The sequence below is a fragment of the Apodemus sylvaticus genome, chromosome 5 (genome assembly GCF_947179515.1).
Source record: "Apodemus sylvaticus chromosome 5, mApoSyl1.1, whole genome shotgun sequence".
Taxonomy (NCBI): Eukaryota; Metazoa; Chordata; class Mammalia; order Rodentia; family Muridae; genus Apodemus; species Apodemus sylvaticus.
In genome coordinates, this window is record NC_067476.1 from 57,060,867 (window position 1) to 57,080,526 (window position 19,660).

General features: G+C 45.6%; 1 protein-coding gene across 5 annotated transcripts in view; it reads right to left on the reverse strand.

Moving 5' to 3' along the window:
* Positions 1-6,578: 6,578 nt before the first annotated feature.
* Positions 6,579-19,660, reverse strand: part of Ttn (titin) — a 269,529-nt gene continuing 256,447 nt past the window's right edge. For all 5 annotated transcript variants that reach the window (XM_052182769.1, XM_052182768.1, XM_052182766.1 and 2 more), the window contains 11 exons: positions 19,274-19,573; positions 18,196-18,771; positions 17,799-18,104; positions 16,981-17,574; positions 11,397-16,855; positions 11,130-11,279; positions 10,846-11,002; positions 9,359-10,050; positions 9,106-9,259; positions 8,248-8,550; positions 6,579-7,909 (listed from right to left, as the gene is read on the reverse strand). In XM_052182769.1, the coding sequence (XP_052038729.1) occupies positions 7,611-7,909; positions 8,248-8,550; positions 9,106-9,259; positions 9,359-10,050; positions 10,846-11,002; positions 11,130-11,279; positions 11,397-16,855; positions 16,981-17,574; positions 17,799-18,104; positions 18,196-18,771; positions 19,274-19,573 (8,990 nt within the window). In that variant the 3' untranslated portion in view covers positions 6,579-7,610. The remainder of the gene's footprint in view (positions 7,910-8,247; positions 8,551-9,105; positions 9,260-9,358; positions 10,051-10,845; positions 11,003-11,129; positions 11,280-11,396; positions 16,856-16,980; positions 17,575-17,798; positions 18,105-18,195; positions 18,772-19,273; positions 19,574-19,660) is intronic.

Here is a 19,660-nt window from a genome sequence, read left to right on the forward strand (position 1 = left end):
GATTTATAATGACTATTATAAACTTTTGAACTTATAGGAATAGAGGAAATTCCATTTTTTATTGCTTTACCCAAATATAGACATGTTTGTGAATGATTTCTTCGTAAATACTTTAAAAATAAAAGGCAGTTGTTTTTAGTTTGCATTCTGCCTCCTCTGCATAGACAGACTGTCTTAGTCAGGGTTTCTATTCCTGCACAAACATCATGACCAGGAAGCAAGTTGGGGAGGAAAGGGTTCATCACTAAAGGAAGTCAGGACTGGAATTCAAGCAGGTCAGGAAGCAGGAGCTGATGCAGAGGCCATGGAGGGATGTTTCTTACTGGCTTGCTTCCCCTGGCTTGCTCAGCCTGCTCTCTTATAGAACCCAAGACTATCAGCCCAGGGATGGCACTGCCCACAATGGGCCCTCCCCACTTGATCACTAATTGAGAAAATGCCCCACAGCTGGATCTCATGGAGGCACTTCCCCAACTGAAACTTCTTTCTCTGTGTTAACTCCAGCCTGTGTCAAGTTGACACACAAAACTAGCCAGTACACAGACACACTTGAAATCTTTGTTAGGTCATTGTGTCCCTGAAACCCTGACCTTGTAGTCCTTTGTCCTTGACCCACATACATTTGTAGAATGATACATTCCTTGATGTATGTGTAGATGTTGGATTACTTTTCCTTTGAAGTTTTTGTTATATTGATCAGACTAAGCCATAGCTCCTGGGCTCTGGGTTTCTCCTGCCTCAGTCTCCAGATTTCCTGGGACTGTGGATGGACACCACTGCCCCTGGCTTCTGGCAAGGTTTTAATCTGGGAATTAGCACTTTGAAGTAAATTATGAAGCTTAAGGGAATCTTACATTTTGAAGATTGGATTGTGCTGACTTTTCTGGATCTTAAGGAGACAGTGAGTCAAGAGCGCTTGTTGTGTAAGGACTTTGGCTTGTTGTTCCTGGGTTGCCTCTTGCTTAGCCAGAGGCCTGAGATTGTTGAGATCCTTGGAGACTCTTGACTTCAGGGCTTGTTTTCATTTCTGGTGCCTACTCCCTTTGGGTCTACAGGGCTTCCAGGATTAATGGGATCCTGAGAACTGTTCTGTAGAGGAACTAAATCTGGATTCTGTTAAATCATTATGCTAGCAATGAAACACCATGACCAAGAGCAAATTGAAAAGGGAAGGCTTTATTTAGCTTACGTTCCCACATCACTGTTCATTATTGAAGGAAGTCAGGACAGGAAATCAAGCAGGACAAGTCTGAAGGCAGGAGTTGATGCAGAGGCCGTGGAGGAGTGCTGCTTACTGGCTTGCTGCCCATGACTTGCTCAATTTGCTTTTGTACAGAACCTAGGATCACAAGTCCAGGGACAGCTCTACCTTTGCTGGGTTCTCCCCTATCAATCACTAGTTAAGAAAATGTCCTACAGCTTATCTATGGAGGTATTTATCCATTGAGGTTCCCTCCTTTCAGATTGACATAAAACAAGCCAGCACAATTGTGTTGGGCTATTTTTCCAGTCAGGGCAAGTCCAGAAGTAGGTTCTTAGTGTAGAGTAATGCCCACCAAGCACTTACCAAACAAAGCTCCATTACCATGGCAACACCCACCTTCAACCTTCTAAGGACTGTCTGGAGGCCATTGCCCTCAGGAATCAGGCAGAATATTTGTTTGTCAGGATATCTGACAAATGAATGGAAAAATGTAGGTTTTAGGAAACTCTTGCCTTTACTGCGGCCCCAATGTGAAGTGCTGAGTCAGGTGAGCTCCCTCCCTGTTTCCTGGCTCTTGCGGACCTCAGTAAAGTTTCAGTGGTCAGTTGTTTCTAGCCTCAGCTTTCTGAGAGGATGGCAGATTGCCTGCATTGAGAGTGAGGTGTTGTGTTCTGTTTCATATATAGGGAGTAAACTGAAGGGGTTTGGCTGTTGTCCCTGTTTTAGAGCTAAGCATCAAATTGGAGCGGAGCCCAAGCCGCCCCTCCCTAAACAAGTGCTTGGCTTTTTGGGTGAGGAAGTGGGGGCCAGGGCATTGTGGCTATGCAGACCTGGCTTTTGAAGATCCAGGTCTGCAGCTCATTGAGTGACTTTGGGTAATGTTCTGGCTAGCTGTTGTCAACTTGACAAAAACTAGAGTCAAGAGTTACCTGTGAAAGGAAAAGTACCTGCTCAGGATTCCCCAAGACCAAGTTCTCAACACAAACAAGATTTATTTGGGGATAAGGAACAAAGAAGATAGAGCTAGGGGGAGGAGGGGAAGGGAACAAAGGAGAGGGAGTCCAGAGGATAGAGAGAGGGGGGATGGGGGGTTTCTCCCAGAGTGGGACAAAGGACTGACTGCCTTTAGTTAGAGAGTAGACAGATGTGGCACATAGAAAAATGATGGTTCGGGCAGTGGTTGCGCAAACCTTTAATCCCAGCACTCTGGGAGGCAGAGGCAGGCGGATTTCTGAGTTTGAGGCCAGCCTGGTCTACAGAATGAGTTCCAGGATAGCTAGGGCTACACAGAGAAACCCTGTCTTCAAAAAACGAAACAAACAAAACAATTAAAAAAAGAAAAGTGAGGGTTTATAAAGGTACAAGGGGGAAACCTTTCTGTGTAAGGATGAGGTGTTTCATTTTAACTGGGCATGCTAATTAGGTAAGCCAGGACGCCTTTTGATTGCTGGACTTAAATATTTTGATAGCTAGACCTTGGTAGTCACCTCAAGAGGAGGAAGTGGCCATATAAGGGAATAGACCTTGGGGGCTTTTTAGCAAGGTAAATGGATTGGGAGAGAAGGGTGAGGCCTGCCAGAGCCATGCCTACCAAGCGCGCATTGGCCAGAGTCCTTCAACCTGAACCTCAATTGAGAAATTGCCTGTCAGACTGGCCTGTGGAAGTGTTTGTGGAGCATTTTCTGGATTAATGAATGATGTGGGATGGCCCAGCCCACGGTGGGTGGTGCCACCCCTCGGCTGGTAGTCCTGGGTTTCTAGAGGAAGCCTGGGAAGCCACAGGGCAGTGAGCTGGTAAGTTCTCTTCTTCCACAGTCGGCTTCAGTTCCCGCCTCAAGCTGCCTCGAGGGGCGTGGCTTGATGGACAGTGATAGGACGCGGTGAAACAAGGCTTTCTTGTTCTAAGTTGGGTTTGGTTAGTGTTTTGTCTCAGCAACGAAAAAGCAAGCTACAGTAGAAATATTGGTCGTAGACACGAGTGTTCTTCCACTTACGGTTCTCTGTAAGTGGACTTTATATTGGCAAGGCAGTTCAGCTTCCCTTGTGCCCGCTAGCCAGATGGGTGCATTGATGCTATGTTCCGCTATTCCTCCGCTTGAGTTCGGAACCGCAGAGTGGCAGTAGAGGAGGGATAGTTGCCCTCCTCATGGACACAGGTCAGATTTCACAGCACACTGGGCAACTAGTAGTAGGACATTTGTTTCTCACCTGATCAGAATCCCAAAGCAGATTATGATGGTTTTTGAGCTGGCAGCTGCCACATAGAAGCTGGCTTCAGTCATGTGCAGCAGTTTAAGGGAAGAATCCTGACCCTGGCTTCCTTTAAGGCTGTTTGGGACCAGGGTTCCCTTGAAAACCCTGGGGTTGTCCCTTTAAACTCAAGGCATTTATACATGATCCCTAGCAAGAAACCTTAGTCCTTAAGGCTCGGTTTAGAAGCCCCTGGTTTGGGAGGAGCCTTATACAAGGTGTGTTAACAGCTCCTCCTGACTGCATAAGGAAGGGTTATTCAGAGCGCCTGGACCTTCACAGGTGTTTCTGGGGTGGTTTTGGTTGCTTCCTCTGCTTCTGGAGGAATTGGATAGGAATTTCTCTGCTAACAGATAGCCCAAGGAATAGAGAAAATACTCATGACTATTCAAAGACGTAAAGCCAAGCCTTTGTAATCTACAGCTATGCGATGCAGATCCCCGGCCCACCCTGTGTTCAAAGTCCTTTACCCAGCACACCACTTTCTCCTGAGGCAAGGAAACTGGACATTGTCAATTTTCTTAAAAATTGCCTTTGGTACCAATATTTCCTTTATTGTCCTGGAGCAGTCTGAAGATATTCTTACTGGGTTTGGTTGCCATGGAAGCGGGCAAACAGCCATTCCTGGTTCATCTTCCTCCCTACTGCCATGTGTTTCTGTTCTGTAGCCCACTGCTCTACTGTTGGATCGAGGACGACCAAGTTTGGAAAGACTCCATCAAAGTGTTTCTATGAGACTGTAGATACGTCTGCCATTTCTAGTGTTACAAGTTGGGGTTTTCATCTTCCGCCAAAGAGCCGTTGGATTCTCAACCTCTAGTGCCTCAGGATGTGAGCTAATTAGAGATGGGTCTTTGGAGAGATAAGGTGAATTAGGATGGATCCTGGTCCAGTGTGGCTGTCGCCCTGAAGGGGAGAGGTTGGGAGACCTGCGTGAACTGAGGTTTGGGGCAGGTTCTCCCCCTCACAGCTCTCAGGAACAACCCCACAGACATGTAATTTTGGGTTTCTAATCTCCAGAACTGAGTTTCTTTTGTGCAAGGCAGTCACTGGTATTTGTTTGCAACAGCCCTAGTAAACGCATACATTTGGTGACCCTCCTGAGACCCCCGGGGTAGCTTCCCTATTCTACATGGCGGCCCTCAGAACAACTTGCTCATATACCTCGGCTCCCACTCTGAGCACCGCTCTATGGACTTTACATGTAGTAACTTGTCTAATGCTCCCAACTGTACTGAGTGTTGTTCCCATCTTATGGATGAGAACGCTGAGGAGTGGTGAAGCTTACTCAATAACCACCTCCAGCTCATACAAACGAGTAAGCAGATCCTAGATCTGAGGTTAGCATTCAGGTCACCTCCCATCTTCAATGCTGGTGTGTAATTTCAACATATTCTGCTTGCTGTGTATGCAGGGTATGGATTATAAAGCAGGAAGAAAGGGCAGAAGCGAAGTGATGGCAGCCGGCAAGTTCGGTGGGTTGGAATCTGGGAGGGCTGTGTATTTTTTCCCCCCTGATCACTGTTGCTTCTTGTTGTTGGGAATGGGGAAAGGACAATTAATATGACTTGGAGATGAAGCACTGACGAACCAGGGACCCTTCCTCAGATTATTGAACGAGGGAGAGCTGGAAGCAGTGATGACATCATGGGGGGGAGGGGGAGTGCTGTTTATAGAGGAGCTAGGAGAAAGGTGGCAGGAGCTAGGGTCAGAGTTCCACCTCTCCGAGGGCAAGTTCCTTTAAGTGTACCCATCAGCAGTGTCCTGTGGTCCAGCCTGGAGCTTCCTCTGAGGTGAAAAATGCAAATCAGGTCTTGGCTTCAGTACATTTCCCCTTCCTTTGAAAGGAGTTACTGACATTCCCCTCCAGTAGGCAACACCCTCCCTCCTCCCAGGATCTGGGCACTGACAGAGCAGAGCAGAGGTCCTCACAGACTGTGGCTGGGAACAAGGGGGATGTTCCCCACACATCAAAGCCCAAGACATCCTCAGAGAATCCACCTTTTGCGACCTGCCCTCTCAAGAGTGTGGGTACACAGTTGCCTGTGGAGGCCAGAGGACAATCTTAGGTGTCATTCATTCCTCCTCAGGTGCTGCCACAATGGGTTTGGAAGCAGGAACTCTCATTGGCCCAGGGCTCCCTGACAAGGCTGGGTGACTTGGCTGGACTGCCCTACCTGCCACTGGGATTACAAATCTGTGCCAACACACTTTGTTTGTTTGTTTTTTATGGAGAATGAATTCAAGTCCTCTTGCTTGGCCAACATCACTACTGGCTGAGTTATCAGCCCCAGCCTCTCATTTTGAAGCACAGGCAGTTAAGGAAGGTGAGATGCGTGACTGGTGTTATTGGTCCCCTCACTGCCAGAGGGGTATGTGTTGGGATCTTTCTCGCTTGGAGTTTCTTGAGTGTTGACTGTTTAGCTGCCCCAGTCAGCAGAAACCCACCCCGCCCACAGCGGCTCTCTCATCTGCACACCTTCTTCGGTCTTGCCTCCCCTCTCCAGTCCCAAAGACTACAGCTGCTGATTGACTTAAGGGCCACACAAGGGCCATCCTCGCTCCTGGAAGCATCTCAGTGGCACTGTGCTCTGTGAGATCAGGCTGGGGGGAGGGGCTTGCTGATGCTACATTCTTCTGTTGTTTTGATTCTTTGTCCTGTAGCTCCTTTCTGTGATAGTCATCAAGGACTTAGCTAGTGAGAATGTTTGTCTTGATCACCTGCTGTTGAGCTCCTACCAAGGATTTACCAGGTAGGCAGGCCTGCCTGTGAGCAGGGTGTGCCTCCACTAAGGTGGGCAGCTAACAAGATCATACTCAAGACTGTGCTGAAGCCAGAACCAGGGTTCTGCTTTTAGGAAATCCAACCAGAAAACTTTGAAATCAAATCAGAAAACTTGCTGAATCTGTTAATAAAACTCCAAAGTGGTCTTTTAGAGAAAGAAAAAAATTAAAGTATATTGTCTTCGGTTTTGGTCTCCTACAGTTAATATTGATGTCACTTTAGGTGGTCCTCTTTGTATGTTGATAATTCGTCTTAGCTAATTGAAGTGGACAAATCAGGTTTTTTGTGTGGAAGCTATAGTTCCTCTCCAGAACTGCACAAAAAACAACCGACCACAAATTTTGAGGTGCAGATAGCTTGCTTTATTTTTTGTTTTAATCTCAAGGAGGTCCAACATTTATAACTACCAATTGAACATACACTGGCATGAAAAGGACTACATCAAATTAGTAATTTTTTTTAATGGGCAGTTGGTAGTATTGTTGTTATAACAACAGCTTCACTTGTTGTTGCGTTTTTTATTATTTTGCTGTGGCTCATTGCTTAGTTGCCCAGTTTCCGGTGAAATTTAAATTTAGAACTACCACACGAGGCATGAGCTGCACCTGGGACCTCCGAGAGTCGACACTGCTCTGGCGTAGGAATACTTGAATAGCTTGGTTAAACAAGGGGATGGCCAGGAGATGGTACTTTTCCCAAGCTACCCAAGCACTCCTTACAACAGAGACAGTGTGAATGAGCGAACAAAGTGTTGGCCGTTACACTTTGCTCTGGTCAGATTTGTCATGATAATTTTCAGTGTGACATCATCAGAGAAAACGTAAGACGTTCAAGTGTTGCTTACAGGAGGGTAGATGCAAACATCACCAATGCCTTACATTTCTGATTCAATAGCTTAGCAGTACACATGCCAGGCACATGTACCACAGCATCCTTTTTTAGGTGGCTAGGACATCTTCAGTGGGGAATTTCTCAACCCACTGAGGCATACTTAGACATCAACAGTATGTTGAGGCACATAGATTGATTGAGTATTGGCAGGGTATTCGTTCCATAATCCATAAGAAACTTTCTCCTGCCAACAGTTAGTTTCAAAAGTTACAGTGTAAAATGTCATAAAATAAATGGTACAAAACTTTATAACCGTGAATCCGGCTATATACAGAATGTACATGTCGTTAGCAAATATTCTCAGGTCAAGTATGAAAGGATTGAGATGCATAATTTTGGAACTGTGACTCATTTAGGTGGATACAAAACTACTTAAAGATATTTACAGGTCAGAAAGATTAGTCCATGTGAATCATTTGAGAGAGATTGTGAATGAGCATAGATTGTAAGGGGCCCCGCCCCCGCCCGCCCCTGGCCCTCTTACATAGAGCGGATATTAATATTCACGGTGGCAGAGTCAGATCCAAATTCATTCCCTAAGCTTAGGGTATAAAGTCCACCATCTTGTTTCTGTACGTCCATGATGATCAGGGTTGTCAGGTCGTCTGTGTTTTCAATGTGGAATCTTCCTTGTTGCTCTTGGTTTTGGATTTTCCTTCCACCACAGGACCATGTTATTTCGGGAGTAGGCTCCCCAGTAAAAGCACAGGCTACTGTTAGAACCTTGCCTTCCTCGATGCTGATATCAGGAGGAAGAGCTTCAATCTTAGGTGGAATTCCTTTATGAAACAGCAACAGAAAGTGTTTTAGGGTCACCGAAGCAAGAAACCCTATTCGCTTTCTATTGAATTTTAACGCACTAAGACAGTAGTTCTCAACCTGTGGGTCGCGACCCCTTTGGCCAACTGGTTATCTCTGAAAATATTTACATTACGATTCATGAGGGTACCAAAATCACAGTTGGGAAGTAGCAACGAAAATAATTTCACGGTTGGGAGTCTCCACAACACAAGGAACTATATTAAAGGGTTGTTAGGAAGGTTGAGAACCACTGCTCTAAAACTACTCCGTGCTCCGTGGCTTGTCTACCTCTACCAGGAAGTTTGCTGCTGCTCACCTCTTCCGCCTGCTTTGAGCATTCTAGTGGTCGAGCTCTCCAGTTGGGTCATACTAGATTTTCCCATAAAACTGCTGGAACTCATTTCTACAAAGGACTCTTGCATGGAGGACATGCTTTGGGCAGACATGCTTGCAAACTTCATTTCAGTCATGCTGCTAGCACTGCTGCTGCTGAAGCTGCTGAAAGAGGCCTCCTGCTTAGAGGCGGACATTTGGACAGACTGGGACGAGAAGCTTTCTTGCAAGCTCACGTCACCGCTTGTTTTCAGTACTACCTCTCTGGGCGGTTCTTCCACGAGCGCTGTGGAGCATAGCAGATACACAGGGGACATCAAAGACATCTCGTTACTTGGTGACATCTGACGGCGACTTAATGAGAATGAAACCTTACACCACACATACACACACACACACACACACACACACACACACACACACACACACAGAAACACAGTCCAAACAGTTTGCTGTTGAAGCGTAAGCAAATACATATATACATACAGAACAGTTGTCAAGAGCTAGCTCAATGGCTCCAAGAAACGATCCTTAAATTTCTAAAGATTACATGCAGCTGCTAGAAATCGCTAGGAGAAAAAAATGATTAACCGTGTGCAAGATAATTAACATGTGAAATAGTCTGGGGAGTCTTACAGGGCTGTTGGTAGCCCTACTTTCAAAATTTAACTTAGCCAAATTTCCATTTAGAGAAACTGATTATGAGGATGAATTCACACAAGATGCCTGTCTCTCTTACACATGCAGTGTTCCTAGGTCTTTTGAGACTTTTCTATGCTTAAAACACAGCAACCCTTCCCTCACCCCGAGGTCTTAGGGAAAATGGCAAAGGTGTACTCACGAAGCACTGTCAGGGAAGCCGTGGCTGAACACTGGCCGCGGAAATTTTTGGCTTTAATTGTGTACTTTCCGCTGTCACTCACGGACGCGCTTCTGATTTCGAGTGTGTACACGTTTCTGGAGCGACTCACACTGATATTTGAAGAAATGGAAATCTAAAAAAAAAAAAAAAATAGGAAAAAGGCATTGAAGTCTTCAGTTATGGATGTGATATTTTAAATTTTCTCCAATATATAACCAAAATTTAAACTTACTGGCAGGTTATTTTTAAACCACTCAATTTCAGGGGATGGCTCCCCGCTGATCTCACAAGAGAAGAGAACATTTTGTCCCTCGTTAATGTTTTGAGATCTGGGCTGTGTGATGAAGCTGGGAGCGTCTGAGAGTTCTTTGCTCAGGGTCAGGTCAAACTGACACTTGACAACTCCCTGGCTGGTTTTGCCTATGCAGGTAAGGATTCCTTCCTCTCTGTGACTGGCTTGCTTGATGGTGAGGGTTTGGTCACTGCCAGATACCCCGTATCTGTACTCCTCTGAGTTAAGGAGCTCAACACCGTTCAGGACCCATTTGACATCGGTGGCCCCAGCGATGTTGGCTTTCAGGGTCACCCGCTGTCCATCGGTGATGCTCATCTGGGTAGACACTGCTTTGATCTCCGCGTGAGTTTTGACTTCTTCTGATGCCTGTGAGGTTTTGGTGACTTCCTCATGGACAATGGATTTCTCCAGAGAAGCTGCTGCTGATTTCTTGACCTCTTCAGCAATCAGAACTTTGGCTGCTTCCTCTTTGGTGGCCAGTGTTTCATGAGATTTTACTTCTGACATTTTGATTTCTTCAGAAGTTACAGCTTTTTGAGAAATTTCCTCTTGGACACTTGCTTTTTTCTTAGATGTAACTTCGGAGGTTTTCTGGGTAGATACTTTCTGTGCCTCAGTGTCTTTTACAGCTAAAAAAGAAACCTCTATAAGTAGACTTAATTGCAATTGATCTTTTCCACATTTGTAGATTCTACTATGTGATATAGTCAAAGACAAGTGTCAACTTCTATATAATGTGTAGGTAACACCAATTCTTAGTTCCAGTTGTAGAAAATTGTTTCATATGACTTTTTGAGATTGGGCGTAATAGTTTCTTAAACTAGATTAAATTAAGATAATTTTACAACATGAGGAGAAACATGTCTTGAACAGGGTAAGCAAAGGTTTGGCTGAGGACTGTAGAGATTTCAAGCAACTGAAAAATTATCTTATGAAAGACTGAGATGAACTAATTTTAACTGGGATACAAGTGTGGATTGTTCATTAAGTTTGGGCTCCTTGGAAAATGGCAAGCATCAAAGTTTGAGAGGAAGTACTATGTTGTGTATTCACTCAATTTTATTTATTTAATTTTGTTTTTTGAACCAGGGCCTCATATAGCCCAGGCTGACTTCAAATTCATTATACAACTGATGCTACTTCCTTACTCTCCAGCTATAGCCCAGTGTGATTATTTCAGGCTATAGACACTAGACCTGCCTGACTTTATTCTTAATTATTCCCGAGAATAGACTGTAAGATCTGTGAGATCTTATATAACATCTCATGTAATCGTGCATACCTTTTATGCTAATATTATATTAACTATAAATCTATGTGTCTAGGTTAGAAAATGTTCAACTTTAGAACTGTGTATGCTTGTGTTCAGAAAATATTAATACTGTTCTCTGGAAAACACTGGTTAAGAACAAAACTGCACGCACCTTTTATTGTTAGCTTACAGCTAGAGGACACAGATCCAGCAGGATTTGTTACTGTACAGGCGTAGAGTCCGCCATCAGAAGTCTCAGTCTTGAGGATTTCTAAGATGAATTCTTCTTTGTCGTTAGAGAGTTTGTATTTACTGCCTTGTGCAATAGCCTGCAGAAAGCAAGGGATAAGAGTTTTAAATATAGTTTAATGTGGAACTTTCTTTCAGAGGTATGGATGAGTTGGGAAGGCATTAGATTTTTTTCTAGAAAATAAAAGACATTTTAGAATTGGTTACCTTTCCATCCTTTGTCCAGGTGACAGTTGGCTGGGGCTCTCCAGTAACTTTAATAGTAAATTTAGCAACATTGTCTGAAGAAACTGTTGTATCCTTCAGCCCAGTAACAATTACTGGCTTTGAGGAAACTGATTCAGGAGCTATTGGTTCCTGCTTCTTGGCTTCTGTTGACTCAGCAGTTTTCTGTGCTGGTTTCTTTGCTTCTGCTGACTCAGCAGTTTTCTGTGCCAGTTTCTTTGCTTCTGCTGACTCAGCAGTTTTCTGAGCTGATTTCTTGGCTTCAGCTGACTCAGTAGTTTTCTGAACAGATTTCTTAGTTTCTGATATGCTTGACACCTGCTCATGGATACTCTTGAAGGATTGTCCAGTAAACTGGAAGCTGGTTTTGGAAGTTCCTCCTTCACCAGAGACCTCACAAACATACTCTCCGCAATCGGATTCGCTAAGGTTGTGAATTTTGAGCTCATAGGTACCGTCCGCTGAGTAATGAAACTGAAAATGCCCATTTTCCTTGAGTTTCTTGCCATCTTTATACCAGGCGACCTCTTTTGCACACAGTGCACTACTCTCAACTGCACAGGTCAGCTTTGCGATGTCTCTGGAAGCTTCTGCTTTCAGGGACTGAGTTATCTTTGGTGGGGCAGAGACTGGCAGCTGTTGACCCTTTTCTGTTGGCTTTGTCTCCGTGGGTGACACGGCTTTTGGATGAGAAGTTACTGGTTCTGGAGATTTCACTCTTTTGGGAGACTTCACTGTTTCCGGGGACTTCACCCGAGGCTCTGGCGACTTGACTCTGGGTGGTGACGTCACCGCCTTTTCAATAGGCCTGGCCTTTTGCACGGTCAGCGTGAACTGGGCTTCTTGCTTCCCGTCGATGTTTTCGACCACCACGCTGTAGCTGCCCTCATCAGAAGCCTGCACTGAAGAAATCTCGAAGGTCGATTTGTACTTGGAAGTGGTCACTTGGTGGCGAGCAGAAGTACTCACCACTTGTCCTCCACGCAGCCAGGTCACGGTTGGTACCGGCTCCCCGTCGGTGTCACAGGAAAACCTCGCAGACTCACCTTCATGGACAGTTATGGACCGCGGCTTTGTTAAAATTCTCGCTGCCAGGGTCGTCTTGATCTTTCTCACTGTGGCTTTTTCTTCCAGCGATTTTTCCTCAGATGAGGCGCTTTTCATTTCCGCAGAGGCATAATGCTCATAGGATGAGAGACTTTCCCTTGTCTCTGTCATTTGTGACTTCACTTCCCTGACAGAAGAAGCAGCTTCCAGCTCGGATGTCCTCTTGAATGACGAGACTGCATATGCCTCTGTTTTCGTCAGTTCAGGGAAGACTGACTTGGGAACCTCCTCATCTCTGCGCTGGGACGCATAGGTGGTATAATCTCCGCCAGTTACATCGAGGGTTGCGTAGTCAGATGCCTCACCTTTGTAGTTGGTGCACACAGCACGGTAGGTTCCACTGTCCTCAGTCTGACAGTCCAGAATCTCCAAGGTCAGGACCCCACTTGTATTGGTGTAGTGAATCTTACTGCTCTCCTGGAGTTCTACACCGTTGTGGTACCATTTAACGTCAGCAGTCGGCTTGGACTGGACATTTAAGATGAAGCGTGTGCTTTGGCCGCATGGAACCCTGTGGGACCGCATCCGCAGTGTAATTCGGGGGGCGTGGTCCAGTGTGAAAGGCTGCTGACTCAAAACCTCATACTTCCTTTCTGATGTCTTCTGAGTCTTTAAGGCAGCTTTCATGGACTCGTACCTCGAGAAGATATCAAATCTTGCAGACCTCTCGAATCTTGAGAGGGATCGCTCGCTAGACACGGGGCTGGGAGAACGTGGGCGAGTTCGCTCTGGAGTAGGAGATCTTCTTTCTGTGTCATCTTCATATTCCTCAGCAGGCTGTGGATGGGACCGGATCAGCTCAGACACTGGTCTCATTAACTCAATATAACTTGGAGACAAGGAGCGTCGGCGTCTCAGTAGTCTGGACACGGAGGAGGACGATTCCCTCTGAGCCCGTCTTGAGATTTCGTATTCCTCTTCAATTTCGGTAATTTCTGTCACTTGTCTCTGTCGTTTTGATTTCTTTTTAGATTTTTCTTCTTTTGACATGTAGTCCAGCTCGCTTTTGTATTCTGAGAGACGCTGGGTGGTTGTCACTGGCCGCAGCAGCTCCTCTTCCTCCTTCTCAGCCATGATCCTCTGCCGTAGCTTCGGCTGCCTGTATGAGGCCTGGGCATGCCGTTCCCGCAGCTCCGCGTAACTTGTGCTGGTTTCTTCCTTTGTAGGGATGTGATAGGTTGAGTACCTGAAGTCTCTTCTCTTGTCCTCCACCTTGACGTGAGCTGGCGGAGAAGAATAGCGCAGGCTAGACAGCTCAAAGCGTGGAGGGCTTCGGCTGGGGGGTGAAGCGGAGAAGCCCAGCTCCAGCTCCTCCTCCAGACGCAGCCTCTCTTCCTCTGTTCTTTTCATTGCCAGGTAGTCATCAATGGGAAGGAGGAGTTCCTCATCCGAGATGTCACCCAGAGAGCGTCTCCTGCGTCTATAGTAGTAAAGATCATAGTCAGGGGAAGGGGTACGCCGTCGGGCCGGCCTCACCATTTCCAGATCGTCCTGGGTCAGTTTGGGGATCCGCCATTTAGGTCGGTATTGGTCGGTAATGCGTGGAAGAGGCATCACATAGAACTGCTCCCATCTTGAAAGGCGGATGCGCTTGGGCCTTTTCTGGACAACTCTGTCAAGTTTCCCAGGCATTTCATATTGATCCCGGATCTTCTTATACCACTTCATGTCAGACATAGGCACGAACTGCTTGATGCGTTGGTCTTCTTCTACCGTGGCCTGTTTGAACCTGCGGGGCTCTGGGACTTCGTAAGGCATGCGGAGTTTCCTCTCCTCTTTCTTTTCCTCCGTCTGAAGTCGGTATTCTCCCTTGACAGTCTTGGTGCTCACAGCTGGTTTGTAAAGAATGGCAGCTTCTCTCAGAGCCTCTTGGGCTACTGGGGTCAATGGCACAGTTTCTGTTCCAGAAAGAATTTCAGCCATCCTCAGTGTCTTGTCAATCTGTTTCTGGACATGGCGCTCACGCTCTTCTTTACTCTGGAATTCCTGCTTGACGTAGCGCAGCCGTTCTACCTGCAAGTGAGCCTGGCAGCTGGTGGATCCGGCTGTGTTTGTGGCTGTGACTCGGTAATAACCTGTGTCTTCAGGCAAAGTATCCCTGATATGCAGTGCATAATAGTCTAAGCCTTCATGGACAATTTCAATGTGGGGCCCAAGGGACAGCGGCTGGCCATCTTTCTCCCATTTTAATGTTGGTGCAGGGATGCCAGAAACTCTGATCTCGAAGCAGACGCTTTGGCCTTCGTGACATTCGGCGTTTGCCAGCAGCCGCTTGAACATGGGTCTGAGTGTGGTTTCAGTCGGGGGTGGATGTAAAGTCACAGTCAGCTTCGCTTTACAGCTGTCTTCCCCGTGTTTGTTCCTTGCCACAACGGTGTATTCGGCATCGTCGTCTGTGGTTACACTGTTGATGGTTAATTGATAAAGACCCTTGTCAGACTCGAATGTGTATTTCTTGTCGTCATGACCTGGCTTGATTTTCTGACCCGATTTATACCATGTCACGCGAGGCTCTGGGTGCACGGTAATCGTTACTCCGAAACGGACATTTTCACCCACATATGCTGTTTTGTTATAGAGAGGCAGGGTGAATTCTGGTGGCCTTTCAAGGAGCCGCATTGCATCGGTTCTGCGCTTGACTTTCTTGGTTCTGCGGCAGTAGTAGTCATAAACTTCCCTCACACCTTTAACGAACAGCTCTGCATAAGAGCTATCTTCACCATAGTCATTGACGACTTTGCATCTGTAGGTTCCATCATCAAATTTGGTGATGTCTTTGACATACATGGTGGCCACTCCATCTTCATAGGTGATTTCATATTTCTCACTGTTTTCTAGCTGTCTCACGCCAAAGTACCAGGTCACCTGGGTAGACTGATCATAATTTTCGATTTTGCAAACATATTTGACATATCCACCTTCCTCGCCAATGGCGTGCATTATTTGCCCAGAGACTGGGCCAATTTCAATGGATGCTACTTTAACTTTAGCTACGCTCACTCCCCTCTGAGATCGTATTGCACCACCACAGGAGATCCGGGCTGCTGATACAACCATATTGAGGTCTTTCTTGATCAGGGTATGGTAGTACCGCCGGTGTTTCAGTGTTCTGATGACTTTGGTACTGACTCTGTCGATCCTTTGCTTCAGCCATGGGTGCTGCAGGGCCTCTGATGCCGTCATGCGAGATTTTCTCTCTTTCACCAATAGCCGGTCAACAAAATCCATTGCTTCAAGACTAATATCTTTGAAGGCTTCTTCATCAAAAGTATATTCAGCATTCATGATATTCTCAATCATCTGTTGGTTAGTTTCAGCCAAAAATGGGTTGATTCCACTCAGTAACACATACACCAGGGTGCCAAGTGACCACATGTCTGTGGCAGTGCTGACAACATCATGCTGGTGGACCTCAGGGGCATAGTATTCAGGGGCAGTGAACAGAAGCCTGAAGTTGTCTCCTGGCTTCAGCTGACGTGCTTGGCCAAACTCAATTATTTTAATAGTGGAGTTCTTTCTTGTCTGGTAAATGATATTTTCCGGTCGAATGTCAAAGTGGCCAATATTCTGGCTATGAAGGAACTCCAGTGCTTCACAGACTTGGCGGACGTAGCTTACAATTTCTCTTTCATTAAGCTCAAAGGCACTCGTATTGATGCGTTCAAATATGTCGAGTCCTGATATAAATTCAAAGATCATAACTAATTCTTCCATGCTTTCAAATGATTCATGGAGGTATAAGATGTTTCTGTGCCTAGCAGTGTTTAGAATGGAAATCTCTTTCTTGACTAAAACCTGATCAGTCCCTTTGACTTTAACAAATTTGGCCATGAATGTCTTCTTTGAGGATGTTTCAACACAACGGTGGACAATTCCAAACTCACCACGCCCCAGATCTTCGGCTATCATGTATTTCTCGTAGAGTTCTTTAGTTTTGGAGTGTGATGCTTTAGTCGTGGTGACTTCTCTGGTTTCATCTACCTCATCATCATAATTCATAGCTCTGCTCTTATCTTCTTTGGTAACGGTTGGTTCTGAGGGTTCTGATGGCTTGCTCAGGCCAAATTTATTTTCAGCTATTACTCGGAACTGGTAACTTGTTTTTCCAAATAAGTTGATCACAGTGTAACGTGTTTCTCGGGCCTGTCCCACTCGGAGCCATCTTTCTGCAGTAGTCGCACACTTTTCAACAATGTAGCTGGTGACCTTGCTGCCGCCATCAGAAGCTGGCTCTGTCCAAGTTAAGTTGACAGAATCTCGTGAGACATCACTAACTTTGACACCCCTCGGTGGGTCAGGGACATCAGCCACATCTAGTTCAACTGTCTTCTGATCAATTCCAAATCTGTTTTTAGCACAGACGACATAGAAGCCAGCATCTTTTCTCTCCACTCCATTGGGGAAGACAAGTGACGTGAAGGATCTTGTGACAATCACTTGGTAATGGCCGTTATTATCGATAAGATCTTGTCCTTTCTGCCAGGTGATCACAGGGTCTGGTTTACCACTGAAGGGGATTTTGATGCTGATCACTTCTCCTCGGAGAGCATGAACTGCTCCCATGCCTTCGAGAGTCTTGGGCAAGTGTATCTTAGCTGGAACTATATCAAGGTAAAAGAACAACAACAACAAAAAACATGATTTAGCAAGACTTCATAATACTTTGTCCCACAAATTAACAATAGGTTGTCTCACACCAAACTCATGTTTGCAGATTTGTTTTTACCTTCCACTTCCAAGGAAGCCGTGCCAGACACAGATCCCCCTTGGTTGGTAGCTCTCACTTGGTACACCGTGGCGTCGTCATCTGTGACACTTGCAATGATGAGCTGGTGGTAACCACCCTTAAATTCTTGAATTCTGTACTTGAGTCCATCGGCGATAATCTCTTTGCCTTGTCTGTACCATTTCACAATAGGCTTTGGGTGACCAGTCACCTTGCAGACCAAGGTGGCGTTGCTCTGATACCTTACATTCAGGTTTCTCAGCTCCTCCTTGAAGTGCGGAGCCTGGATCGGGACATCGGATTTTGGAGTGACAGGTTCTGATATTTCACTCCATTCACTCTCTCCGCCCAGGTTTTCACATTTTACACGGAACTCATATTCAAGACCTTCAATAAGGTTTTGCACGGAGAAGACGGTTTCTCGGATTTCCTCTGTTGTCACCGCAATCCACTTGTTTTGCTTCTTCTCACGCTTCTCGAGGTAGTAATTTCTGATCTTTGCACCTCCGTCGCTCGCAGGTGGCTTCCAAGCCACAACACAAGAATCCTTTGTGACAGCAGTGATAGTTGGTTTACCAGGAACACTTGGCTTTTCTATTAGAAAATGAGAAGTTTTGCCATGTTTAAAATAACTTTATTTTTTTTTAAATCAACTCATTTTAAATAAACAGAATTACTCCAAAGTTCTATGCGACTACAAAGAAGAGGACAGAGTATGCATATTCTACTCTAAAATATAGAAACATTCAATTAAAGTGAGAGAAAAAGATTATATGCTATCAGAACCTTCCGTTTCCCCTCAAACGATTTCTGCTCACCGAACGGACTCTTGATGATCACGATGGAGGCGACCTCTAGTGGCTCGCTGATGCCAAAGGTGTTCTGAGCTGAGACTCGGAAATAATAGCCTGCATTTTCTGTGAGGTTCACAATTCTGCAAGTTGTCACCGAGATGGCTGAAGACACCAATTGCCATTCAGCACCTTCCTTGGCCTCACATTTCTCTACCACATAATTGGTGATCCAGGAGCCGCCGTCATCAGCAGGGGGTTTCCAACTGATCACCACAGAGTTCTTGAGCAGTGCTTCAATCACAATGGGTCCAGTAGGCTTGTCTGGCTTATCTGTTGAGAGAAAGTACAGTTGGAGCGGGTCTCACAGTGTGCTTCCTGAGATCTTTAAAAGGAAACTCACCTAAAAGCAAAAGCAAAATACCTTGTATTTCCACATCTAGGATGGCATCAACCGTCCCAAAGGCATTGCTGAGCTGAACCTTGTATTTCCCGGCATGAGTCTTACGCTGGACATTCTTCATGACAAGATGAGTGTAATGCTCAGTGTTTTCAATGGTGATGTGTTCTGAGTTTTGCAAAAGTTTCTGGCCGTGGAACCAAGTCATGGCAGGTACTGGGCGACCAATATACATCACGTGGAGCCGAAGCGTAGACCCCACGGCGCCGTAATATTTCTCTTTCAGTGGGTAACCAGGATGGAACTGTGGTGCCGCTTGCAGAAGAAGCTTACTGCTGGTTTCTGCCTCTCCTACTTCATTGGTGGCTACGCAAGTATAAACACCTTCATCTTCTTGTTCCTCTGTCATTACTGTCAGGGTATGTGTGCGCCCATCTGAAGACATTTTGTACTTCCGGCTTTGTATGAGCTCTTTACCAAATCGGTACCATTTAATGTCAGGAAGAGGCCTTCCAACTATCTGGCATGAGAGTTGAGCGGCTTCGCCTAGTTTGGTGGTCACATCAGCCATTTCTTTGCGTACTCCTGGGGCTTCTCCAGCTGTACACGATGAAAGATTACATTAAATGCATCATCACTACTGAATCTGTAATCATACAGATACAGTATGCATACTGTATCACATTGTAACTTTTATGACTGAGAGGACATTAGGATGTAATGTGAGGTGCTGAGGGAATAAGAGTTTCTTGGCCAGTTTTCAGGACTCTTGTCCTTACTTAGGCTCACTGAAATGAGGTATGTTTGTTAACCTTCCAAATCTTGCTAAGAGGGGACAAAACCAAAAAGCCTGTTGCATCAGAAGAGGAAACTGCTCCAGAAAAGCGCTCAGTTCCGATAGTCTAAGTTAAACCCAGCAAGATTTATTGGGGAATGGAATTAAAATTGAGGGTTTTGACCTGCATACACATGCTAATAAATCTGATTAGAAACCACCCTAAATACAAAATGCCACCAGGAGAATTTAACATAGACTACAGGAAGAGTTTGTTTCCACAGGTTTCATTTGTAACCCATGCAGAGAGAACTGTAGGCGACTTACATGTTAGTTTAGTCTTGACAGACACAGCTGTTCTCCGTGGCCGGCTGAGGCCAGTCTCGTTCTCAGCAAATACTCTGAACTCATACTCAGTAGCTTCTAGCAAACCTCCGATGGTGAACTGTCTGTCCTTGATCCGTTCCTTATTGCTCTTCTTCCAAGCACTGTCTCCAGACTGTCTGTATTCAACCCAGTATCCAAGGATTTCCTTGCCTCCATCACATTCAGGTTTCTCCCACTGGAGAGTGACACTGTCTTTCGATATCGAGAGAATCTCAAGTTCTCCTGGTTGGCTTGGCTTATCTGAAATATTCAAGATAATTGAGAAAAGAATTAATGGCAAAGGCAAAAACTGGCTTGCTTCATTGTTTTTTGTCCTGTTTGGAAACT